Here is a 27,399-nt window from a genome sequence, read left to right as displayed (position 1 = left end):
TACCAAAATATAAGCCTATGCCTTACTTTAAAGTTATTAAACATGCTAAGACAGATCTATAATGTGAGTATCACCAAAGTCATCAACCTAACCAGACATTTAACTGTTGCACAAGCTTATCTTTGCTCTTACTTCAGATTTTTATGACTGTCACAAACACATTAAACCTGGTCAAAAATCAGAAGCACAACCTCAGGATAATAAGAAACCTGGTGAATGTTATTTCAGGAAAGTGAAATCCAATACAATTTTTTTTTCTTTTTCTGTTGTTTCAATGAAAGTCGTCATTTTGAAAAGTTACCACAAATGTTTCATTTCTCTATATAACTTCATGGGGAAATTACATATGTAAAACCATAACAAGCTAGGTCTGTTTCAAAAAGTAAAACATTATTACTTCTAAAAGATATGTATTTACATAATAATAAAAACAACAGTCTGCACATCTTTGTACTGTTTGTGTTTAAAACATAGAAAAATTCACATTTCATCTCTGCACTTTGAAGATTGTTACATTCACAACTATTCCAAATAAAATCATCTATCTGACGCAACACTCTTTGACCTGCTTCTACTCCGTGACCTTGATCTTGAGGGTGACCTATCTTCTCCACCATTGTTGACATTCTCAAGAGGTGACCTACTTCTAGACCTGCTATGGGATTTAGACCTGCTTTTACTTTTGGATCTGGATTTACTACGAGATTCACTCTTCTTTGAACTTCTCCTCCTTTTGCTGTCATGACTACGATCTCTGCTGCTTCTGGACCCTGACCTACGTCTGCTGCGTGAGCGGCTACGAGATGATCTCCTCTTCCTGTCTCTGGACCTTGATCGGGATCTGATAATCAAAAGAATTTGATGTGAAAATATACCTGCACTGATTGAATAGGAATTCAAACCAGTAAGAACATCTACCTTTCTCCCATACATATTGTTTCAAAGATAAAATCTTTTTTTAATATGAGAAATTCACTGTCAGCCAAAAAAAAAAGATAGACATTTTGTAAAAAGATCTTTGGGCAGAATGATATTGGAAAACTTGGGTAGCAGGTTCTTAACCAAGAGCTAATGAATTATCTACTAAAATTCGAAATCATCCGATTAGATGTAAAGTTTTGTGAAATGTAACTATTTCATTTGTTGAACAGCATGATAGAAAATTTCTTTTGATGGAAAACTTGTCAACTGTATCTACAGTTTGTCTACATCATTTTTGTATTTAGATATTTTTGTGTGTAGGAGTCAATACTTAAACTGCTTGTTGAATTCATGTGACAGATGTTGCACTACAGACCAGGCATATTTATAATTTTTAATGTTGCATGTTTTTATTATTCTTTGGTCATTGGTCATGTTGTCAGTTTCATTTTTGTTAACAAATTTTCTATCTATAATGCTCATATACAGAATTTTTAGAGACATCTATTTAAACCTGCTGCATTTGTTTGCACTTATCCCATTTCAGGAACCTGTTGTTCAGTGGTTACGTTTGTTCATGAATATGGTTTCTTGTTTCTCCCTTTGTGCAGTTTAGACAGTTGGTTTACATATTTAAATGGTTTTACACTAGTCATTTTTTTGGGAACCTTAAAAATTTGCTGTTCAGAATGAGCCAAAGCTCTGTGTTGAAGGCTGTTCTTTGACCAATAATGGATAACTTTTAACAAATTGTGAGTTGGATGGAGATTTGTCTCATTAGCACTCATTCCACACATCTCCTTATATTTATAAATGCATTTTTTGATAGCATTTCATAGACCATTTTATGACTGTTCGTACCTTCTCCTTCTCCTGGGTGATGGTGACCTATATCTGCCACCCCCACCACCGCCCCCTCCTCCACCTCCACCACCACCATTCCTACCACCAGGTCGACGGAAACCATAGTAACGATCATCAGGACAATCTCTGGCCCAGTGACCAGTTCTGTGACATCTGTAACACTCATCATAGCCTTGTTGCTAAAATGAAGATTGTATTGGTTAAATTCTACTTTCTAATTGTTAATAGTTTAATTTCAATCACACTATAAACAAAATTTATGGAAAATATGTACATTACGACATTTCAATATGACATCAGATTATTCAAGCAAAAGGTCAACTACGTTCAGAATTTATTGACTATTTTGTCATGCCAAGTTATAGCTTTTTAAAATTTTTGTAAATTTACTCAAAACTTCATATACTTGAGACTATATGTTATGTTATAATCAACTAAAATGGTAAAATAAGACTAAATTAGAATGTTTTAAAATTTGTGTAACCACTGTATAAGCAAGTTAGATTAGAAGATGAGTTGACACATCAGACAAAAAAAGAGAAAATAGAATCTTATGAATAAGAGATAATTTAATGTATATACTGGTGTAATAAATATAAAAGATGTAGAGATTAACACAAATTCATTTTTCAATAAAAAAAAATCAGTTTATTTAATTGAGATTTTTCGTTTCCAACATGTGGAGAGCGATTAATATATAACATCATCTCTAATCCTGAGATTTCTAGTCAGAAAGATCAGTTTATGAGGCAATTTCTCTCATTGTCCAGAACCTTTCATGTGAAAGTGACTTACCCTACTGACAACAGGACGACGAGGACTTCCTTTCGACCATTCCACAATAATACTTGAGCCACATATCTCTCTACCATTTTCATACTTAATTGCATCCTGCAAAAGAAATATACAAGTTTTAGTTTTTCTTCACAAAAGTAATACTTTTATCAAAAGGTTTTTTTTTTTTAATTTAATTCAGTAATTAACCAAAATGGGATCGAACATACACTCATTCCAGGGTTTTCCATTACACCGAAAAATGGGAAAAGAGCACAAACGTTATCAGACTGTTTAACTTGTAGATGATGTTAATGAAAAACACATGTTACAACTTTTTTCATTACCCCCTACAATACCATTTGATTAATCTTGAAAGAAAAATAACTAATTCCTTGTTGAAATAAAAATAAATGAATGTCAGAAAGTTGAAATTATTTTTTTCGATTAACAGACAATTACATGCATCAAGGCACATCAAATATTAAAAAAAAGTCTGATTTATGCGAGTCAAAATAATTTGTATTGCAAACCATGTATGACTGAACATGCAAATCGAGTTCAATAAATATTGTATAAGGGCAACATTCAAAATAATTGAAAATGTAAAATAAATGAAACAAAAGCAAGTAATAAGCATAAAGATTTCTGTGTTCATCTGTAATAAATAACTATGATGTAATATGTCTTCTGTAAAGATTACATCTACATAACCATGACGATAGTGCAGGGAAAGAAGAAATAATTGAAGAAAAAAATGTTATTAAATTTTCTTCAAGAAAGTTTTAGTTTTCTAAATTTGTTATGGCATCTGTTTTTAGTCCTGTCATACAGAAATTGGCTACAATTTAACCTATAGGTGGATACATGTATGTATGCTATCTTTAATATGATTTCTTGGTGAATATCTTAGTCAGTTTGCATTATAGCAGTAAAACCTCCTTCATATCAATTTTAAGCTACATCATAAAGTTATTCATGGATTTTGATTTTGTTACATGATCTGTTTGATTTCTTGTAATTTCTACACAGTCAAGTTGTGTAAATGACAAAACTTCTGCAAATTTAAAAACTAAAATTAGAAGATATTCACTTGAATGATTTCAATAAATGAACTCAGAGTAAAAACTACTATATTTATATAACTACAAGAAGAACAAGCCAATTTCTGTATTTAGACATACTTATAAAATCCTTAAAGTTTCTTTTAGTTTTTTGATGTTTCAACAAAAATTTAAATTTACTGACCTTCTAAAGAAAGAAAGAAATTAAAAAGTTGATATATATAAAACTAGCGACATACTGTTTAAACCTGGATCTGGTTTCTATGGATACCAACACTGGGGGCATGACCTTTGGTTCGGTCAAAATGTGAACATGGTTCGGTCGACCTGATTGGATGGTTAGTTTCTGAACACCTGATTGGATGGTTTGAATCGGACCATGGTTTGGTCGATGAGTAATGAATGGTTTTGCTGGGACTGATTAAAACAAGGTATTAAGGCTCCAGTCTTTCAAGGAGCTAAACTTTGCCATGGTTCAAATGGAAGGCAACATGGTCTACCACAGACGAACATTTATCATGGAAGGCTTTTTGGTCTTCCTTTAAGGTTTGGCATGGATGCTGTTCATTGGGCAGGACTGACGCTGGTCATGGTCACATGGTTAGGACACACTGCTAATGTTGCAGAAAATTATTATCAAACATGTTAATCTAATTTGTTTAATATTTCTTCATCTATTTATAAACATGTTGACAAAAAATCATTTGAAAAGTTTATCCTTGCTTTTAACAACAGCTTAAACAGTAATATTTAGAAGAACTAACGACTTTCCTTTTCAATATGTATAAATAGATGAAGAACCTTATCTATATAAAAACATTTACTTTAATGCAAAGATTTATAACTTAAATAAATTACACATCTTAACAAACAACCTATCAAAAATAAATTAAATATCTTAACAAACAACCTATCAAGGTGAACCTGAAAACAGATAAATTATAACATAAAAGCATGTAATTGCAAATACTTATATTTCCGCCAGGTAAATCACTTCAAAATTTTCAAGAAAAAATAAAAAAAAAAATTATTTCAAAATTGGCAAAAATTTATCACCTGTCTTTTTGAGTCATTTACTTACTATTGCATTTCACAATATTTAAATAAGGCAAAAATTGGAGACTTTGCTCTAGCATTTTTACACAGACTACAAAGTATGAACAGATATCCAATGATCACCAAAGATTCCACTTTTCAATATCAAATTTTGAATTTTAAGAGGGTTTTTTTTAATAAAATTGTGCATCATCATGTAACTATATATATGGATTCAAAGGTTTTCAAGTAGCCTTAAATGTAGCTTTTACGAACAAACTATTATTAAAAGTCAATACTAAGAATGATTTTGCCTCTTTGTATAAAAATGCTAAAACCAGTTATTCCCTTGAGAACCAAAGAAAATTACCTCTGCATCTCTACGATCTTCATAATCAACAAATCCATAAGCTAAAATGTAATAGGCACAAAATACAATACATAATGTAATTATATCTTATACAAATATAAACCTGTCATGCCAGTGAGGTTTTGATTTTTAGTTGCCTTCAGTAGGAAATTTAAAGGTTAAAATACTGTTTCCTTAGTCTTAAAAGCTATGTACAATTCACTGAAAAAAAACAAGATAGGAAAAAGCTACCTGCTGTTGAACAAACAATACTGCATTTTAATTTTTAAATGACAAAATCCTTCACTTTTCAATGAGGACAGTTGTCCATCATCAACATCTTTTTTTTTTCTTTTGATCTCATTGAGTTGCTTTTGTGCTGTGTCACTCATTGGTTACCCAAAATGTTTAAAACCCATAATAAAGATAGTTGTCTAAATAATGTATTGTTTTGTCATCATATTCAACTGGTACAAAAAAATGCAATTAAAGATTTTGGGGCCTTATATAGCGGATTATGCTATGCGGTATGGGCTTTGCTCATCTCATTGATGAAGGTCGTAAGGTGACCTATAGCTGTTTAATTTCTGTGTCATTTGGTCTCTTGTGGAGAGCTGTCTCATTGGCAATCATACCACATCTTCTTTTTTTTATATAATTGATGACAATGTCTATCATTCTGTCATAAAGTGATCAGCTGTAACATTTTTTTATCTTCTGTAATTGTCTTACCCATTTCAGCACCTGTAAATATAAAGCAGAGCTTACTTTAATAACATTGTCATTATATATCTACAAGGTCTAATCAAATTATGTTTTCACTTCACATACATGATATGTGTAATGTAATCTAAAATTGGTCAGATTAATAGAAGTTAAGAACTTTAACTTGGATCCTTATACTGAACGCCTACATTCTTACATAAGAATAATCTGAAAATCTATGATCAGGGGTCACCACACCAGGCGAAGTGAGCGACAAAGTCGCTCTAGGTCTCCCCACTTCGCTCTAGAGAAGCTCCAGGGAGAAGTTTATGTCGCCCTCGATTTTCAGTAAAATTTCCCCAATGTCGCCTCGTGATTTTTGAGAAATTCTCGATTCAAACGTAAACGACCGATAGGTATTGAAATAAAAAGCATGTTTTCAAATTCAGAACTGATTTCTCCGCGATAGTATCATACTGCAACATAAAAATTGCTTGCCCGGGTAAACTATAAGCAAGAAAAAGAAAAATCTTGATTTTGTTATGATTGTTTATTGTCCGCCATCTTTGTTATTGAAAATTGTAGATGGCGCCATTTCATCTTTTCAACTCTCATCATCTACCTAATCCATATTGATATGCACTATTGATTTTGATTTTCTTATATTTACTGACAATATGTGATGCCCCATAAAAAATTTCAGATTTCTTTTCAAAAACAGAATATTATCAACTGGTATCTGCTTGTATTTTTACTACGTACAGAGTTAAGTACACTGCTGGGAACCAGCACAACGATTATAAACTACAAAACACAGTCGGTTTTTCGTTCAGGATTTTGTTATTATGCCATTAACTTATGGTCCTTATGTCATGATATTTTTTTACAATTTTGCATAGGTACATATGTAAATAAGAAAGTATTTCAGACTACAAGCATGGCAAGATTAGGACTTACAAAATGTACTTCCTTAGCAATTGTCATGCAAAAATTATTACAAAAGTAACAAAAAGGTATAGATATTAGATTCTTACAAAATTTTATTCATAAAAAGTATAAACGCGATCTGTCGATTTTCCTTGAAGTCTCCCTGTTGGGCCTTCACTTCTCCCTGAAGTCTCCCTGTTGGGTCTTCACTTCTCCCTGTTTGGCTGCCAGGGAGAAGTGACTTCTCCCTATAATTTTAAAGTGTGGTGACCCCTGAATGATCATCTATATGTTATTGAAAACTTCCGTAAATTAATATACAAAATGTCAAAATTATTCAGCTGCACAGAGCACTACAGTCCGCATCACAGCTACTCATTTAAGAAATTTGCAGTTCAAATTGTATGCACCAAGACTATATTATTCGAACAAAAATTATGGCAAATTATACTCGGCTTTTTAGTTTATAAATGTATGTTTGTTTAAAATTAAATTACAAACTTCTACGATGTTATTAAAATAAATGTCCCTCTGTTTGGCAATATTCTATGCATTTTGGCGGTTGCATTCATTTACTGGATGATGTATCAAATATACGGTGTTTAAAAACAAACAAGCAATATAAAATTAAAATTAATATGAATGCCGCCATTTTAAATAACATTATCGGCCAAAACATGTTTTTGTTCAGGGTTGAACGTAAAGATTTTATGCGTTTACCGTATTTCACTTCACATCTAGTCATTCGTCCATATGGTTCAAAAACATCTTCCATGTCTCTTACTCTGGTAGATTTACTTAATCTACCGATAAAAAGCTGGCCTTCAGCACGCCGCGACATCTTTCTTTTCTTTCTGGTGAAATGCCCGGATGAAATGATAAGGTGTGAGACAGCTCGGCCTAGAGTTAACTCGGACCATTTACAAAATAAAACTCGAACCGTCCATAAAGGCAACCGGGTAGAGTAAACCCGAACAGTCTATTAGTCAAGACAACTCGTACCATCTAAAATGCAAACTCAGAAACATAAAATCAGAGTTTTGACTGATTATATACTGGGAAAACGACTTGTCAAATTGACTAAAATAAATAAATGAAGTTCTTTATCTTACGAAGTTGAAGGTCACACATGACACTATTATTCGATTTAACCATGAGGCCCCTCATGGGGGGGGGGGGGTCCTAGTAATCACATAATCACCATTTTTTTGCCAATATAATCACATAATCATTAAATATTTGCTTATCTTTAGTAATCAAATAATCATAAACTAAAAATACAGTACTGTCCTAGGTAATCAAATAATCATGAAATATTTGGCTTAATAATCAAATAATCATTAAAAAAACGGCCAAGTAATCACATAATCAAAAACCCCATGAGGGCCCTCAACCATGTCCCTGATTTAACAATGTTTGACAAGAACATGTTTATGTTAATCTTCCCTGTGGCCTTCAATAACTAATTATACAAATCAGCGTATTACGTTTCCGCTTTTTTTTTAGCAAAAATCCAGTTTCACGTGTATCATTTTTATCTGGGAGGGTGGGCTGGTCAAAATGCAGGGGGGATCAGGGTTTTTTCTGTGTGTGTGGGGTTCAATTTTTTTATAAATTCAAAGAGGGGGGGATCAATATTTTTTGCAAATGGAAAAAATAAAGTATAGTTAACATACATCGTCAGACAAAATGTCAAGAAGAACATAACAATAGTCAAATCTAAATATATATGGTTAACACCATTCATATGTATACTGAATAAAGTTAGACATAACAAGACTTAATTTGGTGATGTAGGAAGCTGCCTTTTTGTGTCATAATAGGTGCTTTATAATACCGCAGTCCCACTAGGCCACGATAGCACTACGATTTGGATAAAATATGCAAATTTTGATGATCGTAGTACGATCGTGTAGATCGCAGTAAGGTCGTATCACGGTCGTGGTGAGCGTGGCCAACTTTGAACATGTCCAAAACAATCGTGGTGCGGTCGTGGCGAAATCAGGTCGTAGTAGTAGCGTAGTGAGAGCGCACTTAGATCGTAGTAAGATCGCAAAGGTCGATGTACCATCGATCGTAGCGAGAGCGTGATTCTATTCGGAGAAACTGCTCTACGATCTCACAGCGACGTTATTAAGACCTCACTACGACTATCACGTTCTCACCGCGACCCAACTACGCTTCAACTTCGACTATCACGTTCTCACCGCGACCCAACTACGCTTCAACTACGACTATACCACGCTGTTTACGACCATAGTACGATTCTAGCACGTCACGCTCTTCTTACGACCTGACTACGTTCATACTACAACCATCATTCTCATTGTCATTTTCACATAACATATATTAAATCTCTCCAGGTTTTGTTTGTCTGTATGTAATTGGGACTTCTTTGTTCATTTTCTCCAACGGCTCAACCATGCTTCTCGTTTTCATATAGATTAGACCGTTGGTTTTCCCGTTTGAATGGTTTTACACTAGTAATTTTGGGTGCCCTTTATATAGCTTGCTGTTCGGTGTGCACCAATGGCCGTACCTTGGCCTATAATGGTTTACTTTTAAAAATTGTTACTTGGATGGAGAGTTGTCTCATTGGCACTCATACCACATCTTCCTATATCTATTGACACATCTGTGTCATCTCTGCTATCGTTCACAAAATATCGTCATTTCAGCTTTATGGACCAGCAATAGGTTGTAATTTAGGTTGGATTGTTCGGTCCGAAATCTCTATATGATCAGGATTCGTTACTATCACTCAGAGCTCCCTCTGACTCTACATCAACCCCTACCACCACGCCCACGTGTTCTTGTAGATTTTGGTGGCATGACTATCGTTTCCGAGAAATCTACGTATTAATCAGAAATAGAAGAAATGGAACTGTATTGATATGGAACACGATGTTGACGTTATTGCCGAGAGCGTAGTAAGATCGCGGTATGAATGTAGTATAATCGTGGTAAGAACGTGCTATAATCGCAGTAGGAGCGTGGTAAGATCGTGTTGCAATCGGATAACTCGTGATATGGTCGTAGTGAGAACGCGATGAGCGTAGAAAGATCTTGATAAGCGTAGTGAGGTCGCAGAATAAGCACGGTGAGAACGTGGTATGATCGTAGCGGGATCGTTGTAGAAGCGTAGTGAGGACATAGTAGCATCGTGAAAGAAACGAAAATTTACATTTTCATGCCGCTCATACCGCGACCTCGCCACGATCTGAATTTATTTTAGATCGCGGTAAGCGTGGTGCGATCGTGGTCTAGTGGGACTGGGGCTTAACACGAATACTTCAGCCGTGATATTTCTTTCACTTTGATCACTAAATTTGATAAGCATTACTGCCAAGTTTTTTTTTAAATATCAGCTTAAATAAATAGTTTTAGAGATGAAATAAAACGAAATCAACAGCAATTTGTGCAAAATTTTATCCAAAAATCCAAAACATGTCGCATCATTAGAGACTATAGTGTAGAGCAATGAATTTTCCAATAAATGATCAAATATTCATCTAATCTGCACACAATGCAAAAGATGATTCTGAGATGATAAACACCACTATTGTACATTTTGGTTTTCATTACAAGATCCCTCTGGCACCAATATACCTCTCATTCCCTCAAAATTTGTACTTTTAAGGCAAATAAATCAAATTCTGAGGTTACTATCACACATTTATTAATGAAATGTGACAATAAATGAGTAATTGAATTAATCAAGCTGAAAGAATGAACTACTCCATATACAAGTTTACCGACTCAATGGAGGTTTCAATAAGGCCTAACGTAAAAGTTAAGTTTTAAGGAGCATTAAAGAGAGGGAAATATAGATAGTAAATAAGGGTAGTTACTGTTTCAAAAAGTTTTCTTTTTAATGTAATTTTTTTACAGAGTTACTAAGAATCAAGTTTTCAGTCCAGTATACAGGAAATTAGGGGAAAAAAGTCAGAAAAGCTTCTCAAAGCACTAGCTTGCTCTACCTACTAATATTCATGGAAGATCCCTATTTCAAGACAAAATATGTTTTTGGACTCAATCCACTGAGAATATTTCATGATTGCAATATTTTTGTGAAATAACATAAGTTTTTTGCATGTTAAAATTTTGGTATGTTTAATAGAGGGGGATCACATTTTTTTAAATGATTTAAGGGGGGATCAAATAAATCAAACATATAAATTTTCTTAATCCCCCTATAATATTTCACTTTTTTATTTGTTATTGTGATAATGTATTTGCTGTTTACTGTTATTGAAAATTGGAATATTAGCATTTTTTTTTGACAGTCAATATTCGTTATAAATTGAAAATCATTGGACATTGGGGTCTACCACTACTAATATGTTTGTCCCGTATTCAGAGAAGGATTCCATTAACATTTACCCATCACAGAAGTGAGGTCCAGGACAATTCAAGTATATCTTATGATTATCCTTTGTAATAAATTCCATTTTTTTTTATGAATGTGTATTTAGAATTATCTTCTTTTTTTGTATGAGAATAATGTTCCTTGTTTCCCGTACGAATATATTAAATTAAAACAATTCTTAATATGACAAAAAGGAAAACATGTGGCCAGGAATATCTGACAAGGATCTCAATTAAGGACTAGGTCCTAACAACCAGTTAACCTTTTATATAATATGGTGCATAGACTCAGCTCTGTGATTCTTTTCAAAGCAGAACCAAATGCATTGTACAATGAAAGTTCCAACCATGTACTTGGGTCCGAAGCTGCACATAACTCATTACAAACAGAGATTTCTTTCGTTTCAAGCCATTGTTTCCCTACTAAACTATGTATTCTACTTACTAGTACATTTGGTACAATCAAAAACCTCAGCTTATAAACAATTGTTCAAATAAGGCCTTTGAAAATAGTGGAATAAATTGCTTTTGGAGTGTCAAAATTCGTTCGAAGTACTTGATAAATTGCATGCTTATAATTGGTGCTTTTGATTTTGCTACCCTATATACCACTTTGCCTCATAGTCTTATTAAGAAAAATTCACACACCTCATTAAATGGTCATTTAGAAAAAGTCAGAATATTCAAACTCTTTTAGGTCATTTGTTTTATTAGCAGCAAAGGGAGCTTCAGTCAATATATATAAACAATACACCAACGTTTCATGAGAACTGCTGAAAGCATTTTTGAGTTATTCTTGAAAACTAGAAAATACCGTGGCACCTTTTTCTAATGAATAAAATCCCTTAATTCAATAACATAAAATCTAAAATTAATAAAAATAGAAAGGGAGTTTACAACAATAGATATAAACATTTCAGCAAAGTTTCATGACAACTGCTGAAAACATTTTTGTGTTAATGTCTGAAAACTGGAAAATCCCCCCTTTTTAATTAATAAAACCCGCTAAATCAGAAATGTAAAATCTAAATTTTATAAAAATTGAAAGTGACCTCATGTTAATAGATATAAACAATTCACCAAAATTTCTTGCTTTGTGAAAGCAATTTTGAGATATTATCAGAAAACTGAAAAAAAACACCAATTTTATTGAATAAAAAACCCATTACCCAGAAACTTAAAATCTAAAATTTATAAAAAAAAAAACAAAAAAAAGGGAGCTCACGTCAATAGATATAAACAATTTCCCAAAGTTTAATGCAAATTGGTTAAAGAGTTTTTGAGTTAATGTCCGACATGTTGACAACAGACGGACAACAGTGTACCATAATACGTTCCGTAAACGAGCTTATAAAAAATATTATAATATATTGAGTAGTAATTTAAACACATTCTAGATACATAAATTAATACTAAAAACATAGTCATGGAAAATGGAATGCATTACAAAGGATTATATCCGTAATAAGAAATACTGATTTGTCAAAGACCGAATTATTTTAATATTTCATTTACTGTTATCTGTTTTCGTCCATTTTAATTCCTTGTTATCTGTTATGAGCCAAATCAATTTGCTGTTTTGCTGTTATTGGGACCCCCCTTGCCCCCCTTTAATGCGGACACGTAGTGTTAAAATGCGGAAGCGTAAAACGACGATACAAATAGAAAAGATGCATAATTAATAAAAAAAAAAAAGTCACAGGACATAAAGTCACAAATGATAGGACAAAAAGTCACAAATATTTTTTTTTTAAATGTTTTGTTTTTATTACAGATATTCATTTTTAAGTTAAGGAAGTTGCTCATAAAACTAAATTTTCAAAATAATTGTTTTCTTGTTCAAAGAAAAATAATCTCAAAACTGAATTGTGACTTTTTATCCTGTGACTTTTTGTCTGTGTCTTTTTGTCCGTGACTTTTAGTGTATGGTATCAATATGAGGTTAAAATGTAATGGTATTCATATAATATACTTAGAATGTCATGGTACCCATAGAATTTACTTATGACTTGTTGTTTCACTTGCATCTATATTTCATTTATATATGTTGTTTTAATATCATCGTTGTCTTTATTTGGATCACGCCTCTCTTGTCCTCTTTCCAAGAAATATTGAAATGAATTGAATTTTGTCCTGTGACTTTCTGTCCTACATTCTTATAAAATACATAATATGGTTAGAAAAAAAACATGCATCACATTGTGTTACGATTTAATATCAATAGTTAAAGCATGATATCATAATATGTTTGATTTTATTGTATTTTCTCTGTATTTTGTCTGCACTCATTTATATTAAATAATGTCAGTTGATTTGTCCTCATGTACATGTGTCTGATGTTAAATAAAGAAGTTGAATTGGAATGAATTGCAAAATCTCTGAATAATCAGAGATTCTACATAATTCCTCATTATAATGGTTTTTTCTATCTTAATACTCAATATACAAAGGTATTGAGACGACAATTATGCACAATATCAACTACAAGACAGAACCAACAAACCAGTTGCTATCACTATATATAAAGAACATGAATTCAATCTACCCTGTTCAATAGGAAGCTTGCAAGGTACTATAATTAAAAAAGATACTATAATTTCTGTTATAGCAGGGTTTTTTTCCCCTCAAAATGACACTGTGGAAATAATACAGTTTTAATATTATTACTAAGGGTTAATGATATAAAAACTGTACATGTATCATTTTATTTTTTTTTATTTTCCGTATTTTATTTAAAAGAAAACCACAGACTTTGTTGTTTGAATTCTTTTAGTAATCTAAAATTTAGAGACTTTTGGTGTAAAAATAAGTTAATATGATCTCAAAAACTTTGCCAAGATTTTGATGAGACATTTGCAGATACTTTACACCTGATATGTCAGACGTCACGTAAAACTTTGAAAGATTTTTTTTCAGATTTCATGTAACATAGGCAAAGGGACTTTCTCTTTGGCTGTCAATTTACACATCAGAGTTTATTTACAACATAAGATACATGTTTCTGTTTACTGACAGCCTAGTTGGGATTAAAATGTGTGTTCATCAAAAAACGGTTTGTAAAAAATCCAATGAATGTTATCAAACTTGAACAAACATTTCCTCAAAATAAAGAAGTAGCATGTGACTATAAATTTTTATATATATATTTTTTTATAAATTATAATCCTTGATTGATGATTCAGAATAAATAATTAATAAATGATCAGAGGAATCATTATTATGATGAAAACAACAATCTTCTTCACTTTCAAATAACTATCTATCATATCGCCGTATTACGGTTTGTTAAAAACATTTTTTTAGTAAAAATTTCAATTTTACAAACTTCTTATACATTATAACAATGGTAAATTGATACACATTTTTGTAAATTACTATAAGATATACGATTGAGATGTATAATTTCTTACTGTTTCTAAAAAGTCAGAAAGTCTTGCATATCGGACTAGGAATCAAAATGACTGATCGGAACAGATCGGGGCCGACATGACTAAGTGCCGACTTAACTACATCGGGGCCTATTTATTCAGGTGCCGAAGTCTCAGAGCGCTATTATTTTGTACTATTATGGACTATTATGTTCTAGAACCCGAGGATTTTTTTTTCTCAAATATACCTACATAAACAAAAAACAGGCAAAACTTCAGGGATATGCATTATTACATTTTTTTCTGAATATTTGTAAATCAATTTATTATTTACGTACAATATAATTATTTAAGGAGTCTACTTTCACTTTCTGTTTGATATGGATATAGACATGCTAGATGAAACTTGTAGTGCTTGTACACATGACAAGACAGTGAGTTGTGTCAATGTTTTGACCTTATGATATTGACCTGGAATAATTATATACACTATAGAAAACAAGAAGGTATTGAGCAGTATAAAGTTATAAGGTATTATATATTTTAAATACAAAAGTTTTGGAACTGGCGATTGATTTTGAGGCTAATATATGGGGTTTTATTTCTTGCTTCTTGTTTTAAATTTTAAATAAAATTGAGAATGGAAATGGGGAATGTGTCAAAGAGACACTGACAACCCGACCAAAATAAAAAAAAAAAAAAACCCACAACAGCAGAGATCAGCAGAAGGTCACCAACAGGTCTTCAATGTAGCGAGAAATTCCCGCACCCGGAGGCGTCCTTCAGCTGGCCCCTAAACAAATATATACTAGTTCAGTGATAATGAACGCCATACTAATTTCCAAATTGTACACAAGAAACTAAAATTTAAATAATACAAGACTAACAAATGCCAAAGGCTCCTGACTTGGGACAGGCGCAAAAAATGCGGCGGGGTTAAACATGTTTGTGAGATCTCAACATACTAGTAGTTATTTATTTTTAATGGCCCCGCATTCAGTATAAGAAATTAAATAACACATAGCTGAAGGGCGATAGTACCCCTCGAAAAAGCATTGTCGACATTGGCTTCGCCGCGGTTGACAATGTTTTCTCGGGGTAACAATCTGCTCTATCACCCTCTTAGCTATGTGGTATTTATATAGTGTATAATTACCACAGGCACTTGACTCGGATTTTTCCCTATATATTTAGAAATTTTTTTCTAAGACACTGAATTGCCTGTGACAATACCATAAGTCCAGGTGTTACTATTAGTGCGGTGACTGAAGGCAGATTTTTTGGAATTTAATCTCCCCACCGAACACACACCTACATAATATATCATTGGAAAGAGGAAATCGTGTACTATAATAATATGCCTGTCGTCAGGACTTGATATGGTCACATTTTTTTTTAAATTGAGGTCAAAGTCATATGTAAAAATTTGTGAAAATTTGGGTGGGTTTCAATTTTGACATTTTTTTCTATTTCTAAACTCTACCTAAATACAAATGATACTGTTTTGGCTTTAGTAATGTTTGTTATTATACATAAACCTTAATCATTGAGATTTTTTTATAAAAAAAATCCTAAAACGACGTTATATAAACAAAACTTCAAAAATCAAGTTTTCAACCTGTAAAATGTTAAGAGCACCTTAACCTTATGAAAAATATCTATTTCAGGTAAAAATCAAGTGTCATGCAGGACAATACTTTAAAATTATTTTTTAAACTATCATATTGGGTGAGGTATCAAACCAAAGCCATAGAACACTACAGTCAAATATGACCTCAAATTGAATTTGCGGATACTTCAGGTTTTTTATAGACTACTCGTTGCTTTTTGTTTTTGTTTCACAATTATTACTGCTACCATAGTATTATCTTTTGTTGTGTATTTAACTCTGGTTAATATCTATTACATTATAGGTTTTGTAACTTTATCCCCCCTTTTTTCCCTTGCAACGTACCACAAACTTCAAAAGTATTCCATATAAAAAAAGAAGATGGGATATGATTGCAACTCTCCGAATGAGACCAAATGAGACACAAAACAAGTATAGGTCCCGTACGGGTTTCAACAATGAGTAAAAGTCATACTGCAAAGTCTTCAATTCCCGAAACGAATAATGTAAAACAAACAAAAAATCTAACGGCCTGATATAGTACAAAATAGATAATAAAGAAACTAATATATAGTATATAGAAACAAACGACAAACACTGCATTACCGTCTCGTAACTTAAAACTGACACATACAGATAGTGGCGGGGTTTAACTTTTTTAAGGGCACGCAAACAATCCCCTAACCTCGGGACTGGATTTGTGTGTACCAGTGCAACAAGCTTTATACAAAATCAACCTTTATCTCCATCATGTTCATTTTCATCAACTGTCACAATAACAATAACGGTACCATTTTTTCTGCACCAGATGCGCATTTCGGTGTCGGCGACAACACATGTCTCTTCAGTGATGCTCGTGGCCAAAATATGTGAAATCGAAAGCTTATATTAAAGATGAAGAGCTATAATCCAAAAGTTCCAAAAAGTATAGCCAAATCCGTGAAATGAATCAGAGCTTTGCATGAGGGAGATACATTCCTTAATTTATAATAATTTCTAACATTTTGACATGTTTTAATATTTCTACACATTTCACTCATGGCCACACGTCTGCACATGAAAGGTTCTGCTCAAATCAAACACGTTATTTTGAGTTTTTCTTTACAAGTTCAGACAAGGTATTGTAGGAAGTCCGAAGACATTTGTTCCTAAAAAATACCAGCTTCAAACCATCCCTATCAATTCATCCAAGATTTAACAGAGATCTATAAGGGGGTTTAGGAAGGTGCGATGACATCCATATGCTTGTCTGCAAAGATGCTGGGGAAACATCATACGAGAAGTACACACTATCTTGAATTCGCTCAATTTCATGGTTGGTAACACATTATATAGCGTCGCACTTTATTTTAAGAAGCATAAACTCCATTGGCATTCAATGTTTCAACAAGGTGTTTTGAACCAAACTCACGGTACATTTGTAAAGCCAATCCTAAATGAAAAGGAGTAAAACAAAAATGATTGCCTCAACAATTGCTTAGCATTTCCACAATTTCTCTGGTGCCATTTCCTGAGAATAGTCTTGGCTGTATGCAGTTTCATTGAGTAACTATAGAATGAATTGCAACAAATACAAGGCATTGACTGAATTAAGAAGGAAGAAACAATTCATCCAAAGTTGGGTAGTCTTCGTTAGAGTTTCGATGTCTTTTCTAAGTAAACTTGCAGCGGAATTAAATATCTGTCCGTTTTTTGTGTCTATTACAGTTGACATTGAGAGTTTGAGGTCAGTTTTCAATTGACTAAAAGCTTATATGGCATCTAAAATAGTTAATTTGCTACTAAATAATATGTTATATTTGCCTTGAACTTGTTAAAGTTGTTTGACAACTGAATTTCTATAGAAATAAAATGTCTTTTTCATTTTTAGCCATGGCGTTGTCAGTTTGGTTTAGATTTATGAGTTTGACCGTCCCTTTGGTATCTTTCGTCCCTCCTTTAGACTGCATTTTACATGTAGACTATTTTAAATTAGAATCAGCCTGAAGAAATGATCTATATTTATCAAGTAACGGTGCCATGAGGAATGACCTTTAAATCGTTGTCAATAGCCAAAATAGAATTAGTAAAAGCAGTATCGTGTTCTGAAATATCTGATTCCACGGGTTTGGATTTATTTTTTTTCGTTTTTAGCAAATATTTTGTAATACAACCAATATGACAGAGTGCTTGAAGTTTAAAAGATGGACGGGAAACTATTTCAACTTCAACTTTATCTGACACGGATAAAACATTTTTAATGCGCTCATCTGATTCAAACTTAAGTAATTTTTTATCTTTGTAAAGTGTTTTGTTGCAACAAAATATACAAGCGCTCCAGATGAACGACTGCATTCTAGAACGTGTACACTGAATACCCGAAACTGAGAGACAACAGTCAGATAATTGTATGTCGTCAAACTTCCTGCACGGAGTTCTTCAAATTAACAGCTATCGCATGAAACTGATCTTGATGTTCCCCTCATCAAATCTTTTATGCAATGCAGATACAAAAGTCGACTTCCCTAAACTGGTAAATTGACTCAAAATTTCAATCCAGGTTTTTTTTTAGCATATTTTTTATTCACTGAGTAAAATTTAAAGACTTTTGTATGTTCTTTGGACTTAATCGAGCAAGTTGCAAAGGACTTGACATATCACGGAATATTTACTGAAACTATCCGTCAATTATTTTGATTTTGATTTTGATAAACAAACCAGTAAAAACCACTTGCAGTGTACCTGATGTTCGAAAAATTGCTTCAATCCGGATAATTTAAAGTTAACACTATTCAACAAATTTAATTTTAATAACAAATTTTGACATTTACAGTCACTTTTATGATCATGTTGATAGCAACACAATTTTTTTCATTAATTTAATTGTAACCTATATTTTATTTCAAATTTTATATAAAATTGTTCAAAATTTATCAAAGTGACATATATATTCCATATACTTGAAAATAAGAAGTAATTGCATTCATAAAACAACATTGACATTAAAACATTTATCAATGTATACTTCGTACAATGAATGAAAAAAATCGATAAACAATCGAAAATTATATAAGCGACGATCATTTGTTCTACAGTGATTCCCGCTTAAATGTAAAACCATGTCACATGACAGTTGTAGTGTAATTGCCCCGTATTCAAGGGGGTTTCCCCAACCTGTCACAAGGGTACTGGTACATCACCGAGGGATCCGAAGGGACACATGACATGACGTAACAGTTGGGTACTTCCAGCCTCTTCCTCGATGACATCGCTCTCTGACCACGGAACGAGCAAGGCAATGCGCCTGATATCTGGGGCTAGACGAGGTTAGCTGGGACTGACACCTTGTAGGAAGGTAAGGGCACTCTTACACTAAGCATAGCTTGTATCAACCCCTCGGGTAACCATAGAGCTCAGCGAGACAGGCCAAATAACACTTTACTGGTAGTTGCGGGTGGTTTAAATTTTGGTCCTGTAGGGGATTGGACGCCATTTTGGCATCACTCCAAAATTTTGAGTGCCTTCAGTCAAATCTAAAAATAAGTTTTTTGTCTAAGGGAGACAAACCAGGTCCGATGGTATACTTTCTAGGTGAAAGTCAGTAGAAATACATCGTTTTTGCATAGTTTTTGGGCTGAGGAAAAACTTTTTGAAAAGTTTGCTTTAGTGATAGCGAGGTCACGTCAGCGGCGAGATTTGGTCGCCATCTTGGATTCTGTTTACAGATGTAAACAAACACAAGAGCAGTTTGCTTTTATAGTGTTCCGTGTATATTTATTTTTGACTTGAGTTTTTATTGAATAAAAAATTATTGTTGATCCGTGTATATATATAATTTTGTGAATTATATTGAATAAAGTCAAATAAATTTTTATAACTTTGTAAAGTACAAAGTCACTATGCAGGGGTACATGATCAATATTAACACCTGTCCTAAGGTAATACTTACCTGCATACCTGGCATAGGGGAGGCCATAGCAGGAAGGATCATGGATATTAGGGCAAAAGGTATCCACATTGATAGAGATGTTTTATTCCAAATTCCACACTTGAGAGTGACAGAAGGTATTCTGGGTATAATTGATTTTTCACGAAGACCAAGAGCTGAGCTCAGGGAAGCTGTCCATGACGGAGCCTGTTCTGTGAGTATGTTGCCTCCAAAGCCTGATCATGTGATTGTTGATATGGAGCCAGAGGAGTATCCTTTTTCAAGTTTTAAGGATACAGGTACTCAAGATGAGGTAGAATCATCTTGCTCAGAGGATAGAGCCTGCTCCAGTCTTGAATGGGACAAACATCGCCTGGAACAAATACAAAGTCATTCTGAACATTTAACTATGTTAGAGCAGTTACATTGTGAACCATCACAGGAGAGTCTTTCTTCAGAGAGTTTGAACTCAGACCTGAGTGTTTGTAGCAATGAGTATCATACTCAACCACCAAGGATCAACATGGTTGTACACCCTCAACCAGACAGTCAACAGGACGGTAATGTCCCATATGACAGAATGTTCATACCGCTTAGCCAGAACTGGCATATTCAAAACCCTATAGTAGATCAACAGGAAGATTGCAACCATCAACAAGAGGTGCAACAGACTCCGCCAAGATATAAAAGCCCTGATTATGACCAACAACCAAGGTTCTTACATACACCTACATCTGACCATGTTCACTTTTCACCAAGTGTACAACATGAGCACCACTATGTCGACCAATATCAACATGGCTTTAATAGTCTTCACCGACTGGAAGTCAACAAGAGTCAACAAAGAGTGCAAATGCAACAGAAAGTACAATGCCTACAACAACGGCTAGACCAGCTTCAACAAGGGGTCATTAACTATGCACAGCCTGTGCAACAACAACATTTAGCTGCAGCGCCGGCTTCTACACCTCTACAGCAGCTACAACAACAGGTTAGTGAAGTTGTTCATCAACAACAAAATTATCCAGAACCAAGGTTTCAACCACCAAGTTCTGTAACTAGAATTCAACAACATAAGATGATTGGTCACCCAACTTCTATGTTTCAACCTCCTAGAGGTGGACCGCCCCCACAGGCACCATCAAATTTTACGCCTTACAACCAACAATTCATACCTGGTGTTACCTATTCTGGTTTAGGTCAGTCTAACCCTACAGGCTTTCAGCGACAACCATTACAGGCACCTTACCAACAATTACCTATTCCTGGCGTTCAACAACAGCCTCTACGATCAGGAGAGCCTCAGCCATATTACAACCAACCTTCGGCGAGACCTAAGGAGTATAACAGCGATTACTATGGGAGACCACGAAGAAGTGATCCTAGACATAAATATATAGGTGATTCTGACATGTCAAATGTTTCAGCATACCGCCAGTCCAGAACAAAGCGAAGGTCAGAACCTGAGTACAACAGACCTCATAAGAATCAACTGCGTGATTTCTCACCTTTAAGAAGTGTAAGGAGTTTTCCATTACACCGTAGTCGTTCAAGTCCTAGAAGGTCTAGAATGTCTAGTGACTCCCGATCAGAATCTGACACAGATGGTCAAAGTTCTGAAAGCAGTCAGGAAAGTAGACAAAAGGAGAAAATAGAGAAAAGACAATTTCTGTCCTCGATCCCGAAAACGCTCCGCTATAATGGGAAGGGCAACTGGAAAGCCTTTTATACCAAGTTTTCTAGTTATGCTAAAATGGCAGAGTGGACAGATAAACAAAAAAGGGAACAGCTCTGCTGGTGCCTAGATGATGCAGCCAGTGAGTATTACACCTTAATCCTAGAAAATAACAAAACAGCAAGTTTTTCTGATATTGTATCCAATATGAATAAGAGATTTGGTCATCAAGAATTGCCAGAAACCTCACAGGTTCAGTTCCAGACAAGTGCCCAAGGAGAAAAGGAGACCTTGGAGGAGTGGTCAGAAAGAGTGTTGACTCTCGCCACTAGAGCCTATAGCAGGTACAGTGAACAACTAATGACTGAACAGGCAATCATGAGGTTTTGTCAGGGTTGTAATGATACAGTTGCTGGAACAGAAGCTTGTATCTCTAAACCAAAGTCCATGGATGCAGCCTTGGATATGATTAGATGGTGTCAGCACACTAGGAAGGCTGTCAGTGCCATTCAGAAAACTAGCAAGGAGGAGTCTCTTTCAGAGAAGTCAGTTAACTCACCAGTAGTTCTTGGTGTAGGTAGCACCAAGTCTAGTATGGATAATCGTCTCTCTCGCATAGAAGAACATATAAAGAAAATGATGTCAACAGTAACCAGTTTGGTTCAGGAACAATCAGCCAAACATGGAACCAGTCCTAGTTCTAGGTCACCTAATCAAGACAACATGTATTCTGATTATTCGCCTACTCGTAATTATGGTCGAGGGCGAGGGAATAACTCTGGCGACAGGAGATATACCAGACAGGGTTATTATAATAATGAATGCTTTAATTGTCACCAGCAAGGTCATTATATCAAAGACTGTCCAGAACTTTATGTACAAGAAACAGAAAGACAGACAGTACAGAAAGAGCCAACATCTCAACAAGTATCTTTTGATGAGAATAACAAAGACAATTCTCATGAATCTGAAGGAGTAGTATCTGGAATCAGTACAGTTAGATCACTAGGATCAGCCAAACTCTTTAGAGTTGAAGTATATATTGCGGGAAAGAAAGTACTCGCTCTAGTTGATTCAGGTTCTGAAGTAAGTATTCTTAAGGACACAATTTTTGACACTTTGGAGCCTAAGCCCTATGTTATCAGGGAGACTACCATGCATGGTGCTGGTACCAACATGACAATGCCATGCAGGCTTTCTAGTCCTATAAAGTTTAAGATTGGAGGTATACAGTTCAATCAACAACTGTATGTAGCTCCAGTTTCATGTGATATGATACTGGGATGTGACTTTATCATGCATAATAGAGTTGTCATAAATATAAGAGAACTAAAATTAACTGTACAAAATAGGAACATGCCACTAATACTAGGAGATGAAAATATAACTCATGAACCTAATGTCAACATTGTTCATGGAAAGAACACTTCAGATTCATCGTCAGATGAGAAACCCAGAACAGAAGGGTCAACACAAAGGTTCCCAGCCAGCAATGCTGAATTTCATCTTGAAACAGTCGTTCCTCAAGTAGCCATGAGGGCCTCAACATCTACACAGGGATCTGAGCCTGATCAATGTAGAGACAGTAGGGTTGACAAGGTAGAATCAAGAGAGAGCCTTGAGTTTTATACTTGTCCCAAAAGTGGAAAAAGGGAGAGGACTTGTGTTCAAAGTCGAACAGACCGTAAATGTCCTGTAAAGAACTGCCCAGTAGTGGTAGATAGAAGAGACGTAAAACGTCATTGTTTTGAAGAACATCTTTCTGAAATCTTTCAGACCTATCATTCCAAAAGACTAATGGGAGATAGACGATTTCACCAACATAGAGCTTATGTGGTTATGCTCCTAGCAAAATGGTTAACCAGGCAGGAAACAGTGACTGCCAAAGACTTGGTGAATTTCCTCAATGAGAAGTCTTTTGTGCCCCGTTCTACACATGTTACAGGGATACAAATGCAAGTCCATCGTACAGTTTGTAAAGAGATGGGATGGACAGACTATTTCAGATATAGCTTGCGACCGATAAACAGCCCTGCCTGTTTACTCAACTGGAGAGTCCTTACTTCAGTTCTAAACTTTTTAAGCCCTGAACAACAAGATATGGTAGCCGAAGGATTTAGCTACAATCCTAGAAATCCTCCTGAACCTGAGGAACTTGCTGAGATGAATGCCAGTTTCTGGCCAGTGTTTGTTAACAAAGCTCAAGATGAGTCAGCAATCCCTCAAAAAGAAGGGGAGGAAGACAATGTTCAGTCTGAACAAGAAGGACGTACCATAGTAATGGACGAAATAGAAGAAATTCACTATGAGAGTGAAAGTTTGAACACTGAAACATCTAGCAAAAAGAGAAAATTGCAGTCCAATATTGCTGACAATGAAACAAATGCACACCATACTCCAAAGAATGAAACCGCACTTCTCCTAGGACGCCAAGTTTCACAACTAGCTGAATCCCAGGTAGAGCATTCTTCTTCACATCCCAAGTTGAGTCAGAGCCCTCAAGTTCCAACACTTGTGGTTATACAGTATGAAGGTTTGCAGTGTATGGCAAGAGTAAGTTCTATGACGGAACTGTACAATGTAGTAACAGAACGTTTCCCTGAAAGTGGGAATGTTTCACTGATCTGTGAAGGATCAGTCTTACATGACAGTGTATGCTTTGACCTGTTAGGTCACCGTCCTCACATTGAGGTGAGGCGCCTTCAGTAGTTAAATTGTCAAAACAGAACAGTTTTCCCAGTTTGGGATTTAGCGCCTTTGAAATTATGTTGAGTGTGAACCAGTTTTGTATTTTCTGTGATTTTTATTAGTTTTTTTTTTTTTGGCTTCACACTCTCACATGTAAAGTGTACAAATATGTTGAATAGTTGAAACAGATATATAAGAGTGGTGTCATGACCCTGTTATTATGTAAATTTTGGTGATACTAACTATTAAAGTAGTAAAATAGTTAAATGCATCCTTATATAGAGGCACTATATATGTGTTTTCTTTTTGACAAGAGTCAAATTATTTATGATCATGTACATCCTTCCCAGTTTTGGGATTATAGACCTATAGTATTTAGTCGGTTGTAAATTATGTATAAAGATATACATGTACATGTTAGTTAGTTTCATTTGGAAATTCAGGGTGGTATTAATGAACTTGTTATTTTGACATTGAGATAGTTTTATATTTTGAAGTATGATTTTTGTCAGTTAAGGTCTGAACAGTTGATACATGTATATGTATGTGAACATTACACAGAGTCAGGGTTTTTAGACGTGTTGAGCACGCAGTTTATTGTCTTGTAATGAGACCCGTGTCCAGGACTGTATAAGTTGGAATAGCATATGGCTATGGTCGACCTGGAGTTCGGCTGTTATTTGTCGTGAAGAACCTGTTGAGGTTGGCACCCTGTGGCAACTCTGGTGTGTAAATTGTTGGGAGTTTGCTACTCCATAGATAAGATAGCTGTTCAGAGCTCGATTTTCATATGTTTATTTTTACATGGGTAATTAAATTATTTTTTTTCCTTGGGAAATATTAAGTTTTGTCAATTTTCCCCTTATCCAGGATTAAGGGGGGTGGATACTTAGGATACCCTGTGTCATGGTTTAATTAGTAAAAGACGTTGCCAGTCTTCCCCTTGGGAGTTTTAGTAAGATATACAGTCGTTTTTGTCGGAACTGTAGTTCCTCCTTTTTAAGATGGAGGGGGGTGTAGTGTAATTGCCCCGTATTCAAGGGGGTTTCCCCAACCTGTCACAAGGGTACTGGTACATCACCGAGGGATCCGAAGGGACACATGACATGACGTAACAGTTGGGTACTTCCAGCCTCTTCCTCGATGACATCGCTCTCTGACCACGGAACGAGCAAGGCAATGCGCCTGATATCTGGGGCTAGACGAGGTTAGCTGGGACTGACACCTTGTAGGAAGGTAAGGGCACTCTTACACTAAGCATAGCTTGTATCAACCCCTCGGGTAACCATAGAGCTCAGCGAGACAGGCCAAATAACACTTTACTCATATGATTTGAAAAACACAAACTGGGGCAGCATGTGCATACATATTTTTGCCGGCCAAAGTGGATTTAGGACTGATAATCATTCTGGGAAGGGTAGACTGTTTTTGACCTTAATAAAATGGCAGAAATTGCATTATCTTTACTAATTCAAGCAATAATAACATTTCTGGACAGAGTTTGAGGCATCTATGTTGTAGTCATATGACCTTCACCATCATGTTATGAATAGTAATTATCGATGACGTCACATCTTTTGTTTAGAAATATAAAACCCAAAACTAAATTGGTGCGTCATTTCTGGTCCGCGTCAAAACAGGTACCAAGATATCATTTGAGAGCAAATTATTGACTAATACACAAAATGGGACGGAAGGCAAGTGATTGATTTCCGTGTTGAAATTGAAGATTTTTACTCCATTCTTTTTCCATTGATTTCTTAAGGTTTTTTTCATATTTTGGTTCCGAAATTTTTATCACTTATTAGTTTTATTAAATGCTATATGCTTAAAATATTATGGGATAATTTTTATTACTACTATGAAGAAGAAACTAAAGTTTGAGTCTGAATTTGCAATTAAAATTACCTCAATTTTAAATAGTCTAAACTTCACAAATTTTATAGATTAGATGAAAATAAAATACTGAATAGCATATTTTGACATGTAAAAATAGCTTCAGGAAAATCTATTTCAATTAAATGTAAGCAAACATACCCATTTTTTTCATTTTGAAAAAGGGGGGTTGAAACTCTCCAATATACTACCAGTCATTAAAACGACATTTTAGAAAAAAAGTGACCGTACGAAATTCTGACGACAGGGCAAAAACTAAAGAAGACATATTTGTCTTTAAGTTAAGACCATTTTTAGCCGTGTGTTATTTGGGGAGATTAAACTCGCGATCTAGACGACTTTTTACACTTCTGTCACCGCACTATATGGACCTCATCATGCGTAGATACCCTAGGCACTAAGGATAACACATTATAGACCCCCCATTATATCCTCATTGTTTTGATTATATGCTTGCTTTGAATTTAACTAAATGTGTTGTATAGCCAATGAAAGGGGACGAAGTCATCACACCTTTTAATAGAATACTTTGCAATGGGTACATGTCAACTCATGGCTTTGACAACTCATACCCTGTGTTTACCTAATCGTCCCCATAACTTATTTAATTTTAATTGTTATTTTTCTTTGATATATCATTTTATAAAGTAACATTTTAATAACAACAAAAAAACAGTTCCCAATTTCATCAACAACTAACAATATGGAAATTAACTTAAGACCGCAATGGAGATTATGGAACTTTCCTAGTCAAAGACCAGTTTGTGGAGAATTGCATAGCAACATTTGTTATGCAATTTCAAAAATTGTTTCAAATGTTAAAAAAAAGGGTCATTATGCTACAACTTGTTTTGCTCCAGTAAAAACGAACAACAAACAACTATAAGGAATAAAAAAGGGAAAAGTTAGAGAAGATCCTGATTTATTCAACATATGGAAAGAAACAACCAATGTTTGAATTACAATTTTCAAACATCAGGAATACAGCCTTCATAAATGTTTTAGAAACAAATAATTCAGCAAAAGTGGAGTTAAAAAAAGAAATAATGAAAAATTTAAGGAGAATAATATTGACAGTGAAAATTTGAGACATCAGAACGGTCAAAATGATGAAGGAAATCAGCAACCTAAAAGAACAACGATATATAGAATGTGAGAAAGAGCACAAAACAAAATAAGGAGATTTGCCAAGAATTGGAAAAGTTAAGATCAAAACATGTAAAACTTAACATTAACAATTTATATTGGC

General features: G+C 34.4%; 1 protein-coding gene across 1 annotated transcript; it reads right to left on the bottom strand.

The window, feature by feature from the left end:
- Nucleotides 1-390: 390 nt before the first annotated feature.
- LOC143083845 (uncharacterized) lies at nucleotides 391-7,522 on the bottom strand. The gene is made up of 6 exons (XM_076260227.1): nucleotides 7,360-7,522; nucleotides 5,740-5,751; nucleotides 5,029-5,069; nucleotides 2,581-2,676; nucleotides 1,783-1,964; nucleotides 391-841 (listed from the first exon to the last, which is right to left on the bottom strand). Exons 1-6 carry the CDS (start codon nucleotides 7,478-7,480, stop codon nucleotides 538-540), a joined length of 756 nt encoding a protein of 251 aa, XP_076116342.1. The 5' UTR covers nucleotides 7,481-7,522; the 3' UTR covers nucleotides 391-537.
- Nucleotides 7,523-27,399: the final 19,877 nt, after the last annotated feature.

Source organism: Mytilus galloprovincialis, chromosome 7 (genome assembly GCF_965363235.1).
Source record: "Mytilus galloprovincialis chromosome 7, xbMytGall1.hap1.1, whole genome shotgun sequence".
In the NCBI taxonomy this organism is placed as follows: domain Eukaryota; kingdom Metazoa; phylum Mollusca; class Bivalvia; order Mytilida; family Mytilidae; genus Mytilus; species Mytilus galloprovincialis.
This window is presented reverse-complemented; position numbering and strand designations above follow the sequence as displayed.